This window comes from Microcaecilia unicolor, chromosome 3, assembly GCF_901765095.1.
Source record: "Microcaecilia unicolor chromosome 3, aMicUni1.1, whole genome shotgun sequence".
NCBI classification, from domain to species: Eukaryota; Metazoa; Chordata; class Amphibia; order Gymnophiona; family Siphonopidae; genus Microcaecilia; species Microcaecilia unicolor.
Genome location: NC_044033.1, coordinates 147,925,183 through 147,948,330, shown reverse-complemented (window position 1 = coordinate 147,948,330; position 23,148 = coordinate 147,925,183). Strand labels below are relative to the sequence as shown.

At 45.4% G+C, this 23,148-nt stretch overlaps 1 protein-coding gene across 4 annotated transcripts in view; it reads right to left on the bottom strand.

The window, feature by feature from the left end:
• The window catches only part of CCDC88A (coiled-coil domain containing 88A), a 552,486-nt gene that overhangs the window by 158,244 nt on the left and 371,094 nt on the right, over positions 1–23,148 (bottom strand). For all 4 annotated transcript variants that reach the window (XM_030196448.1, XM_030196447.1, XM_030196444.1 and 1 more), the window contains 3 exons: positions 20,638–20,799; positions 15,072–15,349; positions 866–1,009 (listed from right to left, as the gene is read on the bottom strand). In XM_030196448.1, coding sequence (XP_030052308.1) covers positions 866–1,009; positions 15,072–15,349; positions 20,638–20,799 — 584 coding nt within the window. The remainder of the gene's footprint in view (positions 1–865; positions 1,010–15,071; positions 15,350–20,637; positions 20,800–23,148) is intronic.

Genomic DNA, 23,148 nt, shown 5'->3' with positions numbered 1-23,148 from the left:
GGGTATACCCTGACGTTACTAAGTCAACTCAGCAAAAAAGGAAGCAATTTCTTTCTTTAAAACAAAACACAATTGACATTGGAGCTTCCTTTTTTCTTGCATATCCGTGCAAATGCGTGGTCAAGCTGGCTCAAACAAAATATACATTCTTTTCACCGGAACAGCTAAAAGTGTTTATAGAGATGAAGAAAGTGAAGTGAAAAGTAATGAAGAACTGGTTAATAACAGCCTATACCTATGAGATTATTTTTTTTCTTTTTGATCTTCTCCAACTCTTTTCTCTCTCACATTACTACTGAGGTCTAAGAAAGGCTGTAAAATATTATTCTGTATAAATGCACCAATAGATATTTTTCTTTAAAGCATTAATACCTTGTTACTATGAATGGAACATTATTCTTTTATATTAATTTTTGCCTGTATTTCTCTTACAAGGTTTATCCTTGTTAAAAATGTATTAAAATTATAAAAAAAAAAAAAAAAAAAGAATGCCATGAAAGAAACATCTCAGATGACAGGTCATTCAGAGCCACTGGGGCAAACACAGGTATGCTATTTGGGATGGGAAAGAGGAAAATATTTTCTTATCAAGGTTATGCATATAACAGGGCTTTATGGTACATGACACAGTGTTGAAAATAATGGATGACATGCAATACAAACTTGTATCTGCTTTCAAACTGCTCTCTGCTCTGCAGTAGCATACCATATTCCAATCAGATCAGGCAGGATTTCTGATTAAACACCTTCCAAGGTTTGAAAATTGCTTATATAGAGAAGACAGCACATCACCATAAATTGTTCTGAACTCTGCTTATTTTGCCATAACAAAACAAAAGGCACATTTTTGTTTTTATTACTGTACCTCTCATTTTCATCATGAAGTCTTTGGTACACTGCAGCTAATGTTTCATGCTTTTTGTTTTCTTGTAGCATCTTCTCTTGTTCTGCAGTCAGGGCTTTTTCCAGTTCTTCTAACTGAACTTTCTGTTTCAGTAACTGGTTGTACCTGCACATACGGTTAAGAAAAAAAACAATGTGTGTTTACAACCATTTTGGCAATAAGTTGTCTGTAGACCAAGAGGAAAATGTTAAAAAAGATTTTTCTGATCAAAATCATTTAAAGTGACATGTTTTGTGCATTTACTAACATGAGTAAGACAATCTGCTTTATTCTGATTTTATTTACGAGTCTAATACATAGGTATATGCTAGAACACAAGTACAAATCCAAATTTGTAAAGACATAAATGATAACTTCCCCATTCCTCTCTATTCCATTAATGAAAGAACAGGATTTGTCATCTAGCTTTGGGGTCACTGTGGCCCAAGGAATATATTGCTGCAAGGAAAATAGAGGAATAGACAGATAAAATACTTTTCATGCATCCATATACACAATGAAATCTTGCTGTATCGAACATAAAAATGTTGTAATTCTTTTTTTAATTTTCTACTATAAACATTAATATAATTTATTATAGACATTGATTTTTAATCTATAGTAAAGTGTAGCTACTTATCTGTAATATTCTCTGAAGGCAGCATGCAGCTCACCAGTCAAGAGAATCACATGACTTTGCTCTATGCCAAACTTGTAATCCTTCCAGAGCTTTGCCGGAAGGTGCATTATCTGATAGGAGACGATAAATTAAGAAAGCCCTGCATAAACCTGACAACTAGAGGCTTACAGAAATCAGGCTTCCCATTTCATCAGGGAGTTTCGTCTGATGGCTGTTAGCTTTCCATACAATCAATGCAGAGTAACTTAATTCACCTTGTATGGATGGAACACCCACAGCCTTTCAATCAGCAGCTAGCATGAATTTTGCTCTATTAAGACAATGGCGAGCTAATTTGGTTTGTACTTTTGTCAGTCCTGGAATAGCTCTATTTAAAAAGAAAAATTCCTGGATCCCAGGGGATTGACAGTCCTGTTAACCAGCACACTTAGAAGTGTACACTTTTCCAAAATGTTCTCGCTTTAGGACAAGTCCACCATATTTGACCTGGTGTCCCCCAGCTCCCACAAAGATGCCAGCAAGCCAATGGGGCCTGTAGATACCAATGACAGATCCTCTCAGGAGTCACCACCCATACATAACCTTTACATTATTTCTTGAACATTGGCAACTATTGCAATCTTTGCTAGCACAGCCTCCATTGCTTCCCATTCAGAAGATTCATAGCATTTATTTTAAGTCCACTACAGTGCCCCCTAGGGTGCCCCACTACTCTCCTGGGATGTCTGTGTGGCCAGTCTACTAAGAATGCTAGTTGATTTTGTGCATTTTTCACTTGGGACTTTTTTTTTTTTTTGAAAACGGACCAAAAAAATAAACACACAAAGCATGAAAACATCTAGTAAACAGCCATTAAAAAAAATAAATAAACATCTGGCGGTTGCAAAACCCTGCTCAGTCTATCCGCCAGGCAGTTGTCCTTTCCTGGGAGGTATGTGGCTTGGAGGTTCATCCTGTGAAAGAGGGCCTACTGCTTCCTGACACAAGGGGTAAGATCCCATAGACCCCTGCTTGTTTATATAAAATATTGCAACATGGCTGTCCATTTGAATGAGAATAATTTGGTTTTGAAGCCAATCTCTGAAAGCTTTTAGAGTGTTACAAATGGCCCTGAGCTCAAGGAGACTGATATGGAGATCTCTCTCTTGAGCAGACCAAGTCCCTGGGTGTGAAGACCATCTACATTAGCTCTCCATCCTAGATTGGATACATCTGTTGTTAGCACCTTCTGAGGAGGAGAAATTTGGAATGGTAGGAATGCACTGTGATTCAGTCTTTCTGGATGTCCGTTTCGGATTTGATACAACAGATACTACAAAAGCTGTATCTACTACTACTACTTATCACTTCTATAGTGCTACAAGGCATATGCAGCGCTGTACACCATACATTAAAAGACAGTCCCTGCTCAAAGAGCTCACAATCTAAATAGGACAGGCTAACAGACAGAACAACTAAGAGGTAAGGGAATTAAAGAGGTGGGGATAAAAGGGTACAGGGCAAGTGAGTAGTGGTTAGGAGTCAAAAGCAGCGTTAAAGAGGTGGGCTTTTAGCCTGGATTTGAAAACGGCCAAAGACAGGGCTAGACGTACAGGCTCGGGAAGTCTATTCCAGGCGTGAGGTGCAGCAAGATAAAAGGAACAGAGTCTGGAATTAGCAGTAGAGGAGAAGGGGACAGACAAGAGAGATTTATCCACAGAACGGAGTACCCGAGGGGAGGCGTAGGGAGAGACAAGAGTGGAGAGGTACTGAGGAGCGGTAGAGTGAATGCACTTATAGGTCAGTAAGAGAAGTTTGAATTGAATGCGGAAAAGGATAGGGAGCCAGTGAAGTGACTTGAGGAGAGGGCTAATGTGAGCCTAGCGACTCTGGCAGAAAATGAGTTGCGCAGCACAGTTTTGGACTGATTGAAGAGGAGAGAGATGGCTAAATGGGAGGCCGGTGAGAAGCAGGTTGCAATAATCTAGGCGAGAGGTGATAAGAGTGTGGATAAGGGTTCTGGTAGAGTGCTCAGAGAGGAAGGGACGGATTTTGCTGATGTTATAGAGAAAGAAACGACAGGTTTTGGCAATCTGCTGAATGTGAGCAGAGAAGGAGAGAGAGGAGTCGAAGATGACCCCAAGGTTACGAGCTGATGAGACAGGGAGAATGAGAGTGCCATCCACAGAAATAGAGAAAGGGGGGAGAGGAGAGGTGGGTTTAGGGGAAAGATGAGAAGTTCGGTTTTGGCCATGTTAAGTTTCAGATGACGACGATGAGACATCCAGGCAGCGATATCAGATAGGCAGGCTGATACATTGGTCTGGATGCTGGTTGAGATTTCGGGGGTAGAGAGGTAGATCTGGGAGTCGTCAGCGTAGAGATGGTATTGAACGCCACGGGATGATATCAGAGAGCCAAGGGAAGAAGTGTAGATGGAGAACAGGAGAGGACCGAGAACAGAACCCTGAGGTACACTGATTGGTAATGGGATAGAAGTGGAAGAGGATCCACCAGAGTGTACACTAAAGTTCGAAGCGAGAGGTAGGAGGAGAACCAGGAAAGAACAGAGCCCTGGAATTCAAGTGCACGCAAAGTATCAAGGAGTAAGCTGTGATCAACAGTGTCAAAAGCGGCGGATAGATCGAGAAGGATGAGAATAGAATAGAGACCTTTGGATTTGGCCAGTAACAGGTCATTGGAAACTTTTGTAAGTGCAGTTTCAGTTGAATGAAGAGGGCGCAAGCCAGATTGGAGGGGTCAAGAACAGCTTGAGATGAAAGAAAGTCAAGACAACGGCGGTGAACGGCACTCTCTGTGCCACTCTCTGTCCCATTAAACCATGTTATCTATGTGTTCCATAATTTTATTCTCACTATTTTGCCTGGGACCGACATCAGGCTCACCGATTTGTAATTTCTCGAATCACCCCTGGAACTCTTTTTATGTTTCAACCTTTTTTATTAACGAACACAGAGTAAAACAAAAGCACAATGCCAACAGTATATATGCAACTGGAAACCCTCCCCCTCTCCCAGGAAGGTGAACATGATAGTGGCAGAGGTGGCCAGATAAAAACAATAGATAAACCATGCAGAAAGGGACAAATAAAACACGAAAGTTCAATAAGCACATGCCCAAAAGGGCTCCCAGGAAACAAGAAAATCCTGACCCTGAGTGCTATTGATATCAGACACCCTCATATATTCCAATTCTTTAATCAGAAAAGCTCTCCAATGTTGAATAGAGGGAGAATCTACCTGCATCAAAATTGCAAGATAGATTTTATGACAAATAGGAGTGTGACATGTAGAAAGTCCTTAACCCCCCGGGGACCTGGATCACTCAGCACATAATGACCAAACAGAATGATGGGCTGTAAGTTAACTGTTCAAGTCCACCAGTACTGTAGTGTCCTAAGCAAGGTGTGCCAAAACTGGTGCACATATGGACACTGCCAAAACATATGTCCTAGGCTCCCATTTCCAAAGGTACACTTAGGACAGTTCCCACCAGGAGAAAGAGAAATATAAAGCCACAGCACAAATTTGTAAAGTGTTTCTTTTTGCTGCACATTCTCCACAAGCTTATGAAGGTGAAGAATATAATCCTGTAACAATTAGGATTTCAGACGTTCAAATATTTGAAAGGTATTAATCTGCAAACGAACCTTTTAAGGAGACGGGAAGGTGGTAGAACTAGAGGACATGAATTGAGGTTGAAGGGGGGCAGACTCAGAACTAATGTTAGGAAGTATTTTTTCACAGAGAGGGTGGTGGATATGTGGAATGCCCTCCTGCGGGAGGTGGTGGAGATGAAAACGGTAATGGAATTCAAACATGCGTGGGATAAACACAAAGGAATCCTGTATAGAAGGAATGGTTCCTTGGAATCTTAGCGGACATTGGGTGGAGACACCGGTAATTGGAAACAAATGGAAGCTGGGAAGACTTCTACGGTCTACGCCCTGATCGTGATAGAATAGATAGGGATGGGCTGGAGTTTAAATTTTAAGGGGCTTCGATGTCAGCTTCAGAACTTAGTACAAGAACAGTACTGGGCAGACTTCTACGGTCTGTGCCCTGAGAAAGGCACGGACAAATCAAACTCAGGTATACATATAAAGTATTCACATACCATGTAAAATGAGTTTATCTTGTAGGGCAGACTGGATGGACAGTACAGGTCATTTACTAGGTTACGTCATTTACTATGTTATACGCAATATTCCCCCTGAGCACTACCTTTGCTGTATCCCAAAATAACTGCACCTGATCTATGTGTTGGGAATTATGTGTAAGAAAGTCCTCCCATCGCTCATGCAAATTTGTTTGAAATCTGGCTTGTGCATTAGTTAAGTGACAAAATGCCAACTGCGAACCACTTGGTAATCAGTGGGGGCCTCCAACTCCAGCCGTACCATGGCATGGTCAGAAAGAGCTTCAGTACTCACCTCTGCAGACCAGACCGATGCAAACAGGCCATGCTTTACCAAAATGTAATCAAGATGAGAGATTGTGTCATGTGTTCGGGATCTGTGCGTGCAGTTGTACTCATTTGGATGGAGCAGATGCCAGGTATCAATTAAATCTAGAGCCGTGGCAAAAGAAGCCAGCACCCTTCCCCCCAACCAGCCCTCCCAGAACTGGAAACCTGTCGGGGACCTGTTATCCATGGCAGGATCCATTACCAGATTCATGTCTCCAACCACAATCACTTGTTTGTCAGAGTAGTCAATGAGATGCTGTTGCAACTCAAGGTAAAAGGTGTTAACGTAGGGGGTAAGCCCATAAACCCCCAGTAGGTAGAAATCTCTGCAGTGAACCCATAAATGCAAAAATATGTAATGCCCCTGGGCATCAGCAAGAACCACTTTGGCCGAATATGATAAAGATTTCCTAAAGAGCACCCTCCTGGCACCCAAGGAAGTGTAAAACACTTCTGCACCTAACACCTCTGTAGCTTTTGACATTCTGTATCAGTGAGTTGGTCTCCTGAAGACATGCTATATCAGCCCCACTGAACTGGAGGGCTGCCAGAATTTTGCGTCATCTTGATTGGCAAGGTAATGCCTCCCACATTCCAGGAGGTTAATTTAAACATGCTAATCATTAAACTAACTGCTGATCAATAGCCAGGGTGGAATATTGTAAGCCACATTGAGCCTGCAAATAGGTGCGAAAATGTGGGATACAAATGCAACAAATAAATAAATAGAGAGAGGAAAGTCTACACACCAGGGAAGCCTAGCCACCACCCCTGGGGACAACGCCAATGTTACTTCTGCAGCCATACCCTCTACCAGAGGCAAACCTCCCACCACCCTGCCCTCCCACACTCTACTTATTTATTGCATTTGTATCCCACATTTTCCCACCTATTTGCAGGCTCAATGAAGCTTACAGAGTTTTGTTATGACATAGTCATTACAGGATCTCCTGCACACTTCTCTTTCCCCCCCACCCACCCTCCAACCCCTTCTTCCAAGCCTGCCCAACCACCAGTAACCTCAAGAGAATTCACCACAGAAATATGTAGTGGAAATCTGAAACTCATGGTCAGGTCTAAGGAACCTGATGCACCAGTTGTGCAGGTTCATCAAGGAAATCAACACTGGGCACACATTTAGAACCCTCCTAGACATTGAGAAAATAATTGTGGCCAAATTAAACTCCTCAATCTTGAACCAGAAAAAGGGGAAGTATTCAAATTGGGGTAATGGCTCCGGGCTAAAAGGGCCTAGAGTGAAAAATAAAAGAAACTTTAAGGGCCGAAAACTAAAAGAAATTAAAAGGGAAACTAAAGATGCATAAGAAAGGCACAAGAAGAAAAACACAAATTGCATTGTGAGGAAACCACGAAGATGCGGCCTTCCTGCTCTGTGGAAAAACAAACACTGAGGGACCCTTGCTCGCTCATCAAGACACCAGCACATGCATGGTAGGACACTGCTAAAAAGTTCTTGATCTCACTATGTAGCATGATATGAGGAATTTTCAGAGTTAATTTTGCTAGAATCAGAGACAAATGTATCAAACATAAACGGCAAGTGACCGTACTCACTTGCAAATGCGCAGTACAGACTTCCCCCTCTGTCCCGCCCTCGTGTCAAGACGTTAGAGGGCGGAACAGAGAGGGAAACAGAGTTGAATTGTCGGATGCCGCCACTGCCACCTGGAAAGGAACATCACGCGAAACAACCTCCACCCTCCCCCCCATCCCCGCTGCCGCTCCCGCCCCCTCCGTATCGGGCCCCCTGCACTGACCTGACAGCGCCTCTCACCTTCATGTGGAAGTGCTGCAGGCAGCAGCAGAGCCTGTAGCGCTTTCACACGGAGGTGAGAGGCGCTGTCAGGTCAGTGCAGGGGGCCCGGCACGGAGGGGGGAGGGAGCGGCGGCGATGAGGGTAGCTGGACATGGGGGGAGGGCAGGGGGGAGAGGCCATGGTTGCTGGACTTGGGGTGAGAGCAGGGCACAGAGGAGGGTCGCTGGACATGGGGGGAGGGGGGAGGCCAAGGGAAAGAGGAGGGTCACTGGATATGGGGGGGGGGGGGGGAGGATCGGTGGACGGGGTGAGGCCAGGGGAGAGAGGAGGGCTGCAATACTCGCCCGTTTTTACGGGCTTAACGGCTAGTATATATATAAAATATACAGCTGCAAAGACTATCAGATAAATTGGTCTGATTTTCACCTTCCCCTGGAAACTACTGATAACAAAAGCTAGCCGGGTAGATACTTACAGTCAATCACCACATCTCAAAAGAACAAAAATCTGCATATTGACAGCAATCACAGAGATTGGAGTTAACAAAAGACAGCGAAACTCCACCTAATCTGACAAAAGAAGCCCACCAACGCCAGACAATGACTCTTTAATCCTGTCAAATACCTGTGTATCTACCAGCAGATGGCCAGACAGAAATCCTTATGTCATTAAAAACATGTGACCAGTTACCATGCTCTATCTCAAAACTAGATGGAACCAGTTTTCAACTACCCCTGAATTTTCATTGGATCGAGTGCACCCCTCCTGATTTCAGCCTATGGTCCAACAAGAAAATATAAAAACCCTGGAACGTTCTGAGATCTCTCTCTGCCTCTTTCCTCTCTGCTGCTTCCTGATCTGCACCTTCACTGAATCCCTGGGCCTTGCTGGACGTCAAACACATCCAAGATAAGACTTTCTGCAGGCTCCAGCAACAACTCTGCAACAAAAAGACTTCTTTTCCAGCAAGGACCTCCTTCATCACTCCAACCAGCAGCCTCCATCAAAGTGAGTTACCATTAATCCAGCCTAATTTATAATTCAGACTTTCTAATCTTGTAGCAGATTTCCCTTGTGTAAGATCCCTAAAAACTGCCTCTCTTTTATATTATTGCATTACCTGTACTGTAAATAAACCTTTTAATGTTAAGTATCTGGTCTTTATGTTCTGAACAGCTAATCAGTGTCCATACCAGGCTCCATCGAATAAAGTCACCCACATGTGAGAATATGACAGTCTGCTTGTTCTCGGAGAAAAGCGAGGTTACTTGCCTGTAGCAGGTATTCTCCGAGGACAGCAGGCTGATTGTTCTCAGTGATGGGTGACGTCCGACGGCAGCCCCAGGATTGGAAGATCTTCCTAGCAACAAGTTTTGCTAGCCCTCGCGTGCACATGCGCACCGCGCATGAGCGACCGTCTTCCCGCCCGTAGCGCGAGCGTGTCCCTCAGTCAAATAGAAAGCAAAATACAAGGGAAGACACAACTCCAAAGGGGAGGTGGGCAGGTATGTGAGAACAATCAGCCTGCTGTCCTCGGAGAATACCTGCTACAGGTAAGTAACCTCGCTTTCTCTGAGGACAAGCAGGCTGCTTGTTCTCACTGATGGGGTATGCCTAGCCCCCAGGCTCACTCAAAACAACAAAGATTGGTCAATTGGGCCTCGCAACGGCGAGAACATAACGAGATTCACCTAACAGTAACAACTAACTGAGAGTGCAGCCTGGAACAGAATAAAAATGGGCCTAGGGGGGTGGAGTTGGATTCTAAACCCCAAACAGATTCTGCAGCACTGACTGCCCGAACCGACTGTCGTGTCGGGTATCCTGCTGTAGGCAGTAATGAGATGTAAATGTGTGGACAGAAGACCATGTCGCAGCCTTGCAAATCTCTTCAATAGTGGCTGACTTCAAGTGGGCCACTGACGCTGCCATGGCTCTAACACTATGAGCCGTGACATGACCCTCAAGAGTCAGCCCAGCTTGGGCGTAAGTGAAGGAAATGCAATCTGCTAGCCAAATTGAGATGGTGCGTTTCCCGACAGCCACTCCCCTTCTGTTGGGATCAAAAGAAACAAACATTTGGGCGGACTGTCTGAAGGGGCTTGTCCACTCCAGGTAGAAGGCCAATGCTCGCTTGCAATCCAATGTGTGCAACTGACGTTCAGCAGGGCGAGTATGAGGTCTGGGAAAAAATGTTGGCAAGACAATTGACTGGTTTAGATGGAACTCCGACACCACCTTCGGCAAGAACGTAGGGTGAGTGCGGAGGACTACTCTGTTATGATGAAATTTGGTATAAGGAGCATGAGCTACCAAGGCTTGAAGCTCACTGACTCTACGAGCTGAAGTGACTGCCACCAAGAAAAGGACCTTCCAGGTCAAGTACTTCAGATGGCAGGAGTTCAGTGGCTCAAAAGGAGGTTTCATCAGCTGAGTGAGAACGACATTGAGATCCCATGACACTGTAGGAGGCTTGACAGGGGGCTTTGACAAAAGCAAACCTCTCATGAAGCGAACAACTAAAGGCTGTCCCGAGATCGGCTTACCCTCTACACGATAATGAAAAGCACTAATTGTGCTAAGGTGAACCCTTACAGAGTTGTACTTGAGACCAGACTCGGACAAGTGCAGACGGTATTCAAGCAGGGTCTGTGTAGGACAAGAACGAGGATCTAGGGCTTTGCTGACACACCAGACGGTAAACCTCTTCCATTTGAAAGAAAAACACCTCTTCGTGGAATCTTTCCTGGAAGCAAGCAAGACTCGGGAGACACCCTCCGACAGACCCAAAGAGGCAAAGTATACGCTCTCAACATTCAGGCCGTGAGAGCCAGGGACCGGAGGTTGGGATGCACAAGCGCCCCTTTGTTCTGAGTGATGAGGGTTGGAAAACACTCCAATCTCCACGGTTCTTCGGAGGACAACGAAGAAGAGGGAACCAGATCTGACGCGGCCAGAAGGGTGCAATCAGAATCATGGTTCCACGGTCCTGCTTGAGTTTCAGCAAAGTCTTCCCTACCAAGGGTATGGGAGGATACACATACAGGAGGCCCTTCACCCAATGAAGGAGAAAGGCATCCAACGCTAGTCTGCCATGGGCCTGAAGTCTGGAACAGAACTGAGGGACCTTGTGGTTGACCTGAGTGGCAAAAAGATCTACCAAGGGGGTGCCCCACACTTGAAAGATCTTGCGAACTACTCTCAAGTTGAGAGACCACTCGTGAGGTTGCATTATCCTGCTCAACCTGTCGGCCAGACTGTTGTTTACGCCTGCCAGATACGTAGCTTGGAGAAACATGCCGTGACGGCGAGCCCAGAGCCACATCCTGACGGCTTCCTGACACAGCGGGTGAGATCCGGTGCCCCCCTGCTTGTTGATGTAATACATGGCAACCTGATTGTCGGTCCGAATTTGAATAATTTGATGAGACAGCCGATCTCTGAAAGCCTTTAGAGCGTTCCAGACCACTCGCAACTCCAGGAGGTTGATCTGAATACCTGTTTCCTGGAGGGACCAACATGACATGACATGAGCTCCCCACCCCAGGACAGAAGCATCAGTTGTCAGCACTTTTTGCCGCTGAGGAATTTGAAAGGGACGTCCCACGGTCAAATTGGAGCGAATTGTCCACCAATGTAGGGATGTAAGAAAAACTGTGAACAGCTGGATCATGTCCTCTAGATTCCCCGCAGCTTGATACCACTGGGAAGCTAGGGTCCATTGAGCCGATCTCATGTGAAGACAGGCCATGGGAGTAACATGAACTGTGGAAATCATGTGGCCGAGCAATCTCAACATCTGCCGAGCTGTGATCTGCTGAGACGCTTGTACCCAGGAAACAAGGGACAGGAGATTGTCTGTCCTCGCCTCGGGAAGGTAGGGATGAGCCGTCTGGGAGTCTAGCAGAGCCCCTATGAATTCGAGTCTTTGAACTGGAAGAAGGTGGGACTTTGGATAATTTATCACAAACCCTAGTAGCTCCAGGAGGTGAATAGTCATCTGCATGGACTGTATAGCTCCTGCCTCCGAGGTGTTCTTCACCAGCCAATCGTCGAGATAAGGGAACACGTGCACTCCCAGTCTGTGCAGAGATGCTGCCAAAACCGCCAGGCATTTTGTGAACACTACGGGCGCAGAGGCGAGACCAAAGGGCAGCACACAGTACTGAAAGTGCCGTGTTCCCAGACGGAATCGAAGATACTGCCTGTGAGCTGGCAGTATCGGAATGTGAGTGTAAGCATCCTAGCCCTTCTTGCCCCGGTGGCACGGGCTCGACCGCATTGACGCTGAGTAGGGCAGAGAGTTCCTCTGCAAGTGCCTGCTTGTGCTGGAAGCTGAAGGACTGAGCTCCCGGAGGACAATTTGGAGGTTTTGAGATCAAATTGAGGGAGTATCCTAGCCGGACTATTTAAAGAACCCACCGGTCGGAGGTTACAAGAGGCCACCTTTGGTGAAAAAACTTTAACCTCCCTCCCACCGGCAGATCGTCCGGCACCGGCACTTTTATCTCGGCTATGCTCGCCTGGAGCCAGTCAAAAGCCCGTCCCTTGCTTTTGCTGGGGAGCTGCAGGGGCCTGAGGAGGAGCACGCTGTTGACGAGAACGAGCGCGCTGGGGCTTAGCCTGAACAGGCTGGCGGGCAGATGGAGTGTACCTGCACTTATTATAAGCGTAGGGAGCAGTCCTCATGTCCGCATAAAAACGTCTACCTGTCGAGGCAGATGCTGAAGGTGCTCGGTGGGAGAGTTTGTCGAAGGCGGTGTCCCACTGGTGGAGCTGCTCTACCACATATTTGACCTTCTCGCCAAAAATATTATCCCCCTGGCAAGGGGCATCCGCTATCTGCTGCTGGACTCTATTTTCCAGGTCAGAAGCACGCAGCCATAAGAGTCTGCGCATCACTATACCCTGAGCATCGGCTCTGGATGCAACATCGAAAGTGTCGTAAGCACCCCTGGACAGGAATTTGCGACACGCCTTCAGGTGCCTGACCACCTCCTGAAACGGCTTGGTCTGCTCCAATGGGAGCTTATCTACCAAGTCCGTCAGCTGCCGCACATTGTTCCGCAAGTGGATGCTCGTGTAGAGCTGGTAGGATTGAATCTTGGACACGAGCATAGCAGAATGGTAGGCCTTCCTTCCAAAAGAGTCCACAGTCCTAGAGTCCCGCCCCAGTGGCGCCGAGGCGTACTCTCTAGTACTCTTGACTTTCTTGAGAGCCAGATCCACAACACCAGAGTCATGAGGCAACTGGGTCATCAACTCTGGGTCCCCATGGATCCGATACTGGGACTCAATCTTCTTGGGAATGTGAGGATTACTTAAGGGTTTCGTCCATTTCACCATCAATGACTGTTTCAGGACATTATGAAGGGGAACAGTGGACGACTCCTTAGGTGGCGAAGGATAGTCCAGGACCTCGAACATCTCAGCCCTGGGCTCATCCTCAGTAACCATGTGGAAGGGAATGGCTGTAGACATCTCCCGGACAAATGATGAGAAAGACAAACTCTCAGGGGGAGAAAAAGCTTTCTCTCCGGAAAAGGAGTGGGATCAGAAGGAAGACCGCAAGACTCCTCGTCAGAGAAATATCTTGGGTCTTCCTTTGCCTCCCACGAGGCCTCACCTTCGGTATCGGACACAGGTTCACGAACTTCAGTCCGAAGCCGAGCCCATCTCAACGCCGAGCCCGTCTCAACTAGGTCCTCGATGGCGGTGCCGAGAAGAAGACTCCCACGCCGGCGGCAACAAAGCTTCCTCTAGCGACGTCTAGCGGAGAGTCAACTCGGGTGGCAGCAGGCGTCAATACCGCAAGCGACACCGGCGTCGCAGACCGCACAACGGGTGAGGAGTCTGCCGCCGCATCTCTCGACGGTACCGAGGGCGCAAGCAGCCCCGGAACCGGAGCAGATGAACGCAGCAGCCTTTCCAGAATCCCTGGAAGAATGGCCTCGAGGCACTCGTCTAGAGTGGCTGTCAAGCAAGGCAATGGGGCCGGTACTGGCGACGATGCCAGAACCTCTCTGGAGCACAGAGGCGGTACCAGGCTGTCCGGAGCAGAGCGCATCGACACCTCTTGTATAGAGGGTGAACGGTCCTCTCTGCTTTGACGCTTCTCGGGTGCCGGCTCCCTTGGCGTCCCGGAGCTCTTGGTACTGTGACGGGAAGGTGACCGATGCCGATGCTTCTTCACCTTCACTCAAAGCACGGTACCGGTACCTCCCGGTACCGAAGAGGAGGACGTGGAATCCACACGTCTTCTCGGGGCCGGGTCCGAAGGTGGTTGGTCCCGGGGGGCCTGCACCGCAGGAGCCCTCGAGGCAGGTGGAGACCCATTCGATAGCTCACTACTACCAGCGTGGGATCTCTGGACAGCCATCACCTGCACTCCGGACGTCGCTACACCCTCTGATGCAGACATCGATACCGTCGATGACCTCGGTACCACTGGCTCCGTCAACGTCGAAGGACCAGACCCGGCTCCAAACAACAAGTTCTACTGAGCTGATCTTGTCGCCTGGGTCCTCTTTTTGAGCTGAAGAAACAGCGTGCAGGCGTTGGGACAATGACCCACTCCCAAACCCTGAAGACACGAGACGTGTCTATCAGTCAACGAGATGGTCCGGTTGCACCGCATGCACTTCTTGAAGCCGCTGGCAGGCTTCGAGAACATGGGCGGAAAAATCATGCTGGCGAGGTCAAAGTTCACGATGGTGGCAAAGAAGATACCAAAAAAGGGAAAAACCCGAACGGGCGGCCAAAATAGGCCGCACACGACAAGAAAAAGAAAACTTACAGGAAAAAAGTAAAGAAAATAAGGGAACTTTTTTTTTTTTTTTTAAAGAGAAGAGGAAACAGACGAAAGTCGTACACACACGCCGAAAATCGTCGAAAAAACGCGGCAAAACGCTGCGAGGGTCTCTTCTGGGGCACAGAACACCTGAAAACAGCCGTCCTGAGCCGCGGAAAGAAAAAGACTGAGGGACACGCTCGTGCTACGGGCAGGAAGACAGTCGCGCATGCGCGGTGCACATGTGCGAGGGCCAGCAAAACTTGTTGCTAGGAAGATCTTCTGATCCCGGGGCTGCCGTCAGACGTCACCCATCAGTGAGAACAAGCAGCCTGCTTGTCCTCGGAGAATATATTTTACAAATTAAATATAACAATTTTACATATTTTCTGTTTTTTTCCTACGGTTGAAAGTATTCCGTTAGTCCTAGATGATTTGTAATAATTCAACAGAGATCTAAATATGAACTGCAGATTTTTAATTTCCTTACAGACAAAGCATTCTAAGCATTTACCTATCTTCAAGATCTTTGTGTGCCACCTCTAGGTTCTTATGTGCAGACTTGAGGCTTCCATGCTTGGCAATAAGAGATTCATACTCAGCAGCTTGCCTTTCATGAACATGTGCTAATTTTTCATGATCTTTAACCAGTAAATCATACATTGACTTCAGCTCCTCTCGTTCTTTTATTAGTGATTCATTTTCATTTTCCAAGCCAGATTGTTGAATTAGTAGTTGTGAATTCTGATTCATAAGTGAAGTACTTTGGGAATTTATAGTGGAGTTTTCAACCTACAATTATAAAGTGATAATAGAAGGGAAAAAAAGAACCCACATTAGTATGAGAAATGCTATCCTCTGTCTACTATGCAAAATTTCAGAAGCACATGATAGGCAATATCAATTCATAGGGCTACATGTTAATCACTGTAAACGCCGCAATTAAATAGAATGATCATGCTGCAGAGTCTTCTCCATATCTTTCCCTCTTGTCTCCCTCCAGCCCTCCTAGTCACATTCAAGCATTTCTTCCTTCCATCCCTTCCGAAGTTCCTTAGCTCTCCCCATCTCTATTCCCTCTCTTCCCCAGGTATACCTGAAATCAGGCCTTCTCTTTGTCTCCAGCAATGATACTCTTTTATTGCCTGCAACCTGCTCTAGTGCTTTCCCTTTGACCACCTTCTGATGCAACTTTCTGTTTCTGCAGGGGTGGGAAGGGTCATACAGGAAGCTCCAGAAAAGGCCACAGGCTGGGAATGAATATTGCTGCTGGGGGCTGAGAAAAGGCCCAATGTCTGGTACACCCGGGGGTGGGGGGGGGGGGGGGGGGGGGTGGAGAGATAAGGTAGATCTAGCGATGGGAGAAACTAGTGAGGTAAATCGCAAGAGGATTGTGAAAAATTACAAGAGGACCTTACGACTGGGAGACTGAGCAGCCAAATGGCAGATGACGTTTAATGTGAGCAAGTGCAAAGTGATGCATGTGGGAAAGAGGAACCTGAATTATACAGTGGGGGAAATAAGTATTTGATCCCTTGCTGATTTTGTAAGTTTGCCCACTGACAAAGACATGAGCAGCCCATAATTGAAGGGTAGGTTATTGGTAACAGTGAGAGATAGCACATCACAAATTAAATCCGGAAAATCACATTGTGGAAAGTATATGAATTTATTTGCATTCTGCAGAGGGAAATAAGTATTTGATCCCCCACCAACCAGTAAGAGATCTGGCCCCTACAGACCAGGTAGATGCTCCAAATCAACTCGTTACCTGCATGACAGACAGCTGTCGGCAATGGTCACCTGTATGAAAGACACCTGTCCACAGACTCAGTGAATCAGTCAGACTCTAACCTCTACAAAATGGCCAAGAGCAAGGAGCTGTCTAAGGATGTCAGGGACAAGATCATACACCTGCACAAGGCTGGAATGGGCTACAAAACCATCAGTAAGACGCTGGGCGAGAAGGAGACAACTGTTGGTGCCATAGTAAGAAAATGGAAGAAGTACAAAATGACTGTCAATCGACAAAGATCTGGGGCTCCACGCAAAATCTCACCTCGTGGGGTATCCTTGATCATGAGGAAGGTTAGAAATCAGCCTACAACTACAAGGGGGGAACTTGTCAATGATCTCAAGGCAGCTGGGACCACTGTCACCACGAAAACCATTGGTAACACATTACGACATAACGGATTGCAATCCTGCAGTGCCCCCAAGGTCCCCCTGCTCCGGAAGGCACATGTGACGGCCCGTCTGAAGTTTGCCAGTGAACACCTGGATGATGCCGAGAGTGATTGGGAGAAGGTGCTATGGTCAGATGAGACAAAAATTGAGCTCTTTGGCATGAACTCAACTCGCCGTGTTTGGAGGAAGAGAAATGCTGCCTATGACCCAAAGAACACCGTCCCCACTGTCAAGCATGGAGGCGGAAATGTTATGTTTTGGGGGTGTTTCTCTGCTAAGGGCACAGGACTACTTCACCGCATCAATGGGAGAATGGATGGGGCCATGTACCGTACAATTCTGAGTGACAACCTCCTTCCCTCCGCCAGGGCCTTAAAAATGGGTCGTGGCTGGGTCTTCCAGCACGACAATGACCCAAAACATACAGCCAAGGCAACAAAGGAGTGGCTCAGGAAGAAGCACATTAGGGTCATGGAGTGGCCTAGCCAGTCACCAGACCTTAATCCCATTGAAAACTTATGGAGGGAGCTGAAGCTGCGAGTTGCCAAGCGACAGCCCAGAACTCTTAATGATTTAGAGATGATCTGCAAAGAGGAGTGGACCAAAATTCCTCCTGACATGTGTGCAAACCTCATCATCAACTACAGAAGACGTCTGACCGCTGTGCTTGCCAACAAGGGTTTTGCCACCAAGTATTAGGTCTTGTTTGCCAGAGGGATCAAATACTTATTTCCCTCTGCAGAATGCAAATAAATTCATATACTTTCCACAATGTGATTTTCCGGATTTAATTTGTGATGTGCTATCTCTCACTGTTACCAATAACTTACCCTTCAATTATGGGCTGCTCATGTCTTTGTCAGTGGGCAAACTTACAAAATCAGCAAGGGATCAAATACTTATTTCCCCCACTGTAGCTACGTAATGCAAGGTTACATGTTAGGGGTCACCGACCAAGAAAGGGATCAAGGCGTCATTGTTGATGATACATTGAAACCCTCTGCTCAGTGTGCTGCGGCGGCTAAGAAAGCAAATAGAATGTTAGGTATTATTAGGAAAAGAATGGAAAACAGAAAGGAGGACATTATAATGCCTTTGTAGTGCTCCTCGAACATTGTGTTCAATTCTGCACACCACATCTCAAAAAAGATATAGTGGAATTAGAAAAGGTACAGAGAAGGGCAATGAAAATGATAAAGGGGATGGGATGACTTCACTATGAGGAAAGGCTGAAGCAGCTAGGACTCTTCAGCTTGGAGAAAAGACGGCTGAGGGCAGATATGATAGAGGTCTATAAAATAATGAGTGGCGTGCAACAGGCAGACATGAATTATTTGTTTACTCTTCCCAAAAATACTAGGACTAGGGGGCATGCAATGAAGCTACAAAGTAGTAAATTTAAAACGAATCGGAGAAAATGTTTCTTCACTCAACATGTAATTAAACTCTGGATTTTGTTGCAGAGAATGTGGTAAAGTCAGTTAGCTTAGCAGGGTGTAGAAAAGGTTTGGACGGCTTCCTAAAGGAAAAGTCCACAGACCATTATTAAAATAGACTTGGGGAAAACCCACTGCTTATTTCTAGGATAAGCAGCATAAAATGTATTGTACTTTTTTGGGATCTTGCCAGGTATTTGTGACCTGGATTGGCCACTGTTGGAAACAGGATGACGGGCTTAATGGAACTTTGGTCTGTCCCAGTATGGCAATACTTATGTAAATGCAAAGTGACGCACATTTGGAAGAATAATCCAAATCAGTTACTTGATGCAAGGGTCCACCTTAGGGGTCAGCACCCAAGAAAAAAGATCTAGGTGTTGTTGTAGATAGCACGCTGAAATCTTCTGCCTAGTGTGCGGTGGTGGCCAAAAAAAGCAAACAGGATGCTAGGAATTATTAGGAAAGGGATGATAAATAAGACTTGGAATACTATAATGCCTTTGTATCACTCCATGGTGTGAGGTTCAAAGAAGAGCGACTAAAATGATAAAGGGGATGGAACATCACATATGAGGAAAGACTAAAGACGTTAGGACTCTTCATCTTGGAAAAGAGATGGCTGAGGGGAGATATGATTGAGGTCTACAAAATCCTTAAGGGGGAGAACAAGTAGAAGTGAATCAATTTTTTTACTCTTTTAAAAAGTACAAAGACTAGGTGCCACTCAATGAAGTTACGTGGAAAGACTTTTAAAACACATAGGAGGAAATATTTTTTTCAATCAACAAATAGTTAAGCTCTAGAACTCTTTTCTGGAAGATGTAGTAACAGCAGTTAGCACATCTGGGTTTAAAAAAAGGTTTGGATAAGTTCCTGGAGGAAAAGCCCATAGTTTGCTATTGAGACAAACATGGGGAAGCCACTGCTTGCCCTGGGATTGGTAACATGGAATGTTGCTACTATGTGGGTTTCTGCCAGGTACTTGTGACATGGCTTGGCCACTGTTGGAAACAGGATACTGGGCTAGACGGACCATTGGTCTGACCCAGTATGGCTATATGTTGTAAGCGCTTTTTTTTTTTTTTTACTTGCTCCTGTTTTGTGGAATAGTCTTCCTAAATTGATTTGTCAGAAATGAATTTTAAGACATTCTATTGAAAACTTTTTTATATTTGCACTTGATATTCCTCCTATGGAGAAGAAAAATATACTGATGAGTTTGTAAGACATAATGAGGCTCATTTTCAAAGCACATAGACTTACAAAGTTATATATGCTACTATGGAACTTTGTACGTCTATGTGCTTTGAAAATGAGCACCAATATGAATATAAGTAATGTATTATTCTATGTTTTGTTTTTTTAAGAATGAATGATTCTTCTGTTTGGGTAAGTTAGATCTTTTTCTTTACGATATATGAAATTCTTTTTTATTAACGCTTTATTTTGTATTTGTATTTTATTGTAAACTGCTGTGATCTGTTAAAGTGGGCAGTGTATATCAAGTTTTATTAAACTATCTTCTGGAAGTTTGAGGCTTAACTTCTCCCAAATCATTAAATGGCCTGCGGTAGTGTAGGCGCGTGTTTTGGGTGCACACAGATCCATTTTTCAGCGCGCCTGCAAAAAAATGCCTTTTCAAAATTTTTGCCGAAAATGGACATGCAACAAAATAAAAATTGGCGCACATCCATTTTGGGTCTGAGACCTTACCGCCAGCCATTGACTTAACGATAAGGTCTCATGCGTTAAATGGGCGGTAACGACCTACAAGCGCCAATTGCCACTTGGCTTGCATAGAGGATGCATGCCAGAAAATTACCTCAAGAGCCAAATCTCTCGCATATCTCATCTGGCAAGAGATACTATAAGCTCTTAAACCTGGTAAGCCAAAGCCACCATCCTGAGGAAAAAAACTGCAATTGGCGGAGACCGGTACAGGGTCATTTCCAATAAAGTAGGGGACGGAGGACAACCTAGGCAGGTTCTCCTGTGGATAAAAATTCTAGGCTCAAGCCATTAATTAATACCTGAGCCCAAGGATCCTTATTACTGATTATTCTCCCTTAAATTGAAGCGGTGAATAGTTTGAATTATGTTCCATCTAACATAGTTATATTGGGGGATTTTAATGTTCATGTTGCTATGTTGATACGCTAGGATGGCAACAGATTGTCTGGCAGACAATCCATAATAAGGGTCACATCTTAGACCATATTTTGCAGACAATATTCAGTCCATGGCAGTAAGCAGCTTGTAAGGTGCTTCCAGCCATGGACTGAACTAACACTAGATCTACAATGCTGGCGTATGTGCAGCTTCCAGCACTGAATATCCGGGTATGTGTGCTGATCCAAAAGTTAACTGGGCACCATTATGCAATGTGAGATTAATGCAACAGCTTCATTTCATTACATTTTTATGGACATGAAATAAAGAAACTTCAAACACAACCTGAAGCTTGGCATTTTGGGTTTGCAGGGCTGTATTCTGTTCCTGTAAAAAAACAGTCTGTTTCTGGAGAGCCTGAATTTGCGCTTGGAGATTGTTGTTCTGTGTCTCAAGCTGCTTCAGCTGAGTCTTCAATGCCTGTTTTTCAGCCTGAAGCGTGGCATTCTTTGTAAAGAAACAAAACATATTAGATATACAAACAGCATTAAAAGTTTTTGATATAAAAATGTTTTTAAGCAAGAATTACTACAATTTTCAAACGGTCAGAAAACAGTGCCTGGGTACATGTCTATCACTTGGCAAATATTGATAACCAATATTGTGACTTACTATTACAAAAATATTTATGTGCACTCTGAAAGGGCAGAACAGAGAAAATGATATAGTTATATGTTTGATTAAAGAAAACGACTAACAAATGTGACCCTCTCTGGAAAACGGTGCCTACTGTAGCAGATCCAAAATGTTGAGAATGTCCTATTTTTCATGTCATGGGGTCCATAAGCAATCTGAAAAAGTTACATATTTGGACTTCTGTAACTTTTCGTTCTTTCATGTAAAAGGATGGGGTTTGGATTGTGGTATTACAAATTGTTTGCTGTAACAGAATTCATTAAAACCTAATTCCATCCCCCCCCCCCCCCCCCCCCCCCCAGATAGTCACATATATTCTTGTTCAGATTCATCAATATAAATTTGAGACTTAGAAAAATGTGTGATCAAAGGTTATTCATAGGACAAAATATAAAATTAAATGAGGGGAAGGTTCTTGAATAGACATGCTCAACTAAACTGCATAATTGACTAAAGAAGAGTCTCCTAGACCCCTCCCCCCGGGGGAGCCTCAACATCCCAGTGGGCCAGTGGATCTTAACTTTCCCTTCACCCTGAGCTAGGACTGAAGCTCTCACTTCTTAAATCATAAAAGACTGAAGGCCAGCCCCCGCCCATCTAGGACACTCACCCCAAGGGCCTGAGACAATGGAGGCAGGAGCGATTCCACTCACTTATGCCTCAGTGCCCCCTCCCCCAGCAAAATGGTGGCCATTGACCATTAGCAGTATACACACAGTACTACTACTAGAGGTCAGGCTATCTTCCTTATTTGGCAGCCTAACCCCTAGCGGTTGTACTGCAAGATTACAATTAAGGGTAAGTGGCCTCCATTATGCCAGAAGTCATCGCTGAGCAGAAGCAAGTGCAAATTGCTCCTGCCCCATTGTCCCTATACCCCTTGGGTGAGTCAGGCTGGTCCTCAGTTTTATATGATTTAAGAGGCAAGGGCTTCAGTGGGGGATATCTTTAAAATATTTAACCCTGGGTTAAATGGGAGTGAAGGAGAAGCCTAATGGTTAGTTCATGCTGACCTCCTTCGAATCTGCTCTTTTGCTTGCCAAACAGGACTATTACATCCAGCTGACTAATTCTCTCAGCTCAAACCCTCGACTTCTCTTCGCCACACTGAACGGCTGGTCCTCAGTTTTATATGATTTAAGAGGCAAGGGCTTCAGTGGGGGATATCTTTAAAATATTTAACCCTGGGTTAAATGGGAGTGAAGGAGAAGCCTAATGGTTAGTTCATGCTGACCTCCTTCGAATCTGCTCTTTTGCTTGCCAAACAGGACTATTACATCCAGCTGACTAATTCTCTCAGCTCAAACCCTCGACTTCTCTTCGCCACACTGAACTCTCTCCTCAAGGTGCCTCCAACTCCCCCCTCACTATTTCCTCAGACCCTAGCTGAGTTCTTCCACAACAAGGTTCAGAAGATAAACCTCGAATTCTCAACCAACTCCTACCTCTCCCTCCCCTTGTCCATTCCCCTAACTCCCCAACCCCTCTGTCCTTTTCCTTCTTTCCTGAAATCACTGATGAGGAAACAACACATCTTCCCTCCTCGTCAAAACGAACTACCTGTTCCTCTGATCCCATTCCTAATGATGATCCCCCTGGCGAAACTCCTATCGAACCACAACCTCAACCCATATATTTACGCCGATGATGTAACTATATACATCCCTTTCAAAAAAGACATTAAAGAAATCTCCAGTGAAATCAACTTAAGTCTACACATCATGAACACCTGGTCAGATGCTTTTCGCTTGAAACTAAATGCAGAAAAAACTCAATGCCTGATACTCACGTCCCAATACAACACGAAAGAATTCACCGCTTTAAACACACCAACACTAAACCTTCCAATCTCAGAGACGCTAAAAATCCTTGGAGTCACTATCGACCGCCACCTAACACTCGAAACTCAGGCAAACAACACAACCAAAAAGATGTTCTACTGCATGTGGAAACTGAAAAGAATAAGACAATTCTTCCCAAGATCCGTCTTTCGTAGCCTGGTGCAATCCCTCGTTCTCAGCCATCTGGACTACTGCAACTCACTATACGCAGGTTGCAAAAAGCAAATACTGAGAAAACTCCAAACAGCCCAGAATACAGCAGCCAGACTCATCTTAGGAAAACCAAAATATGAAAGTGCAAAACCCTTACGAGAGAAGC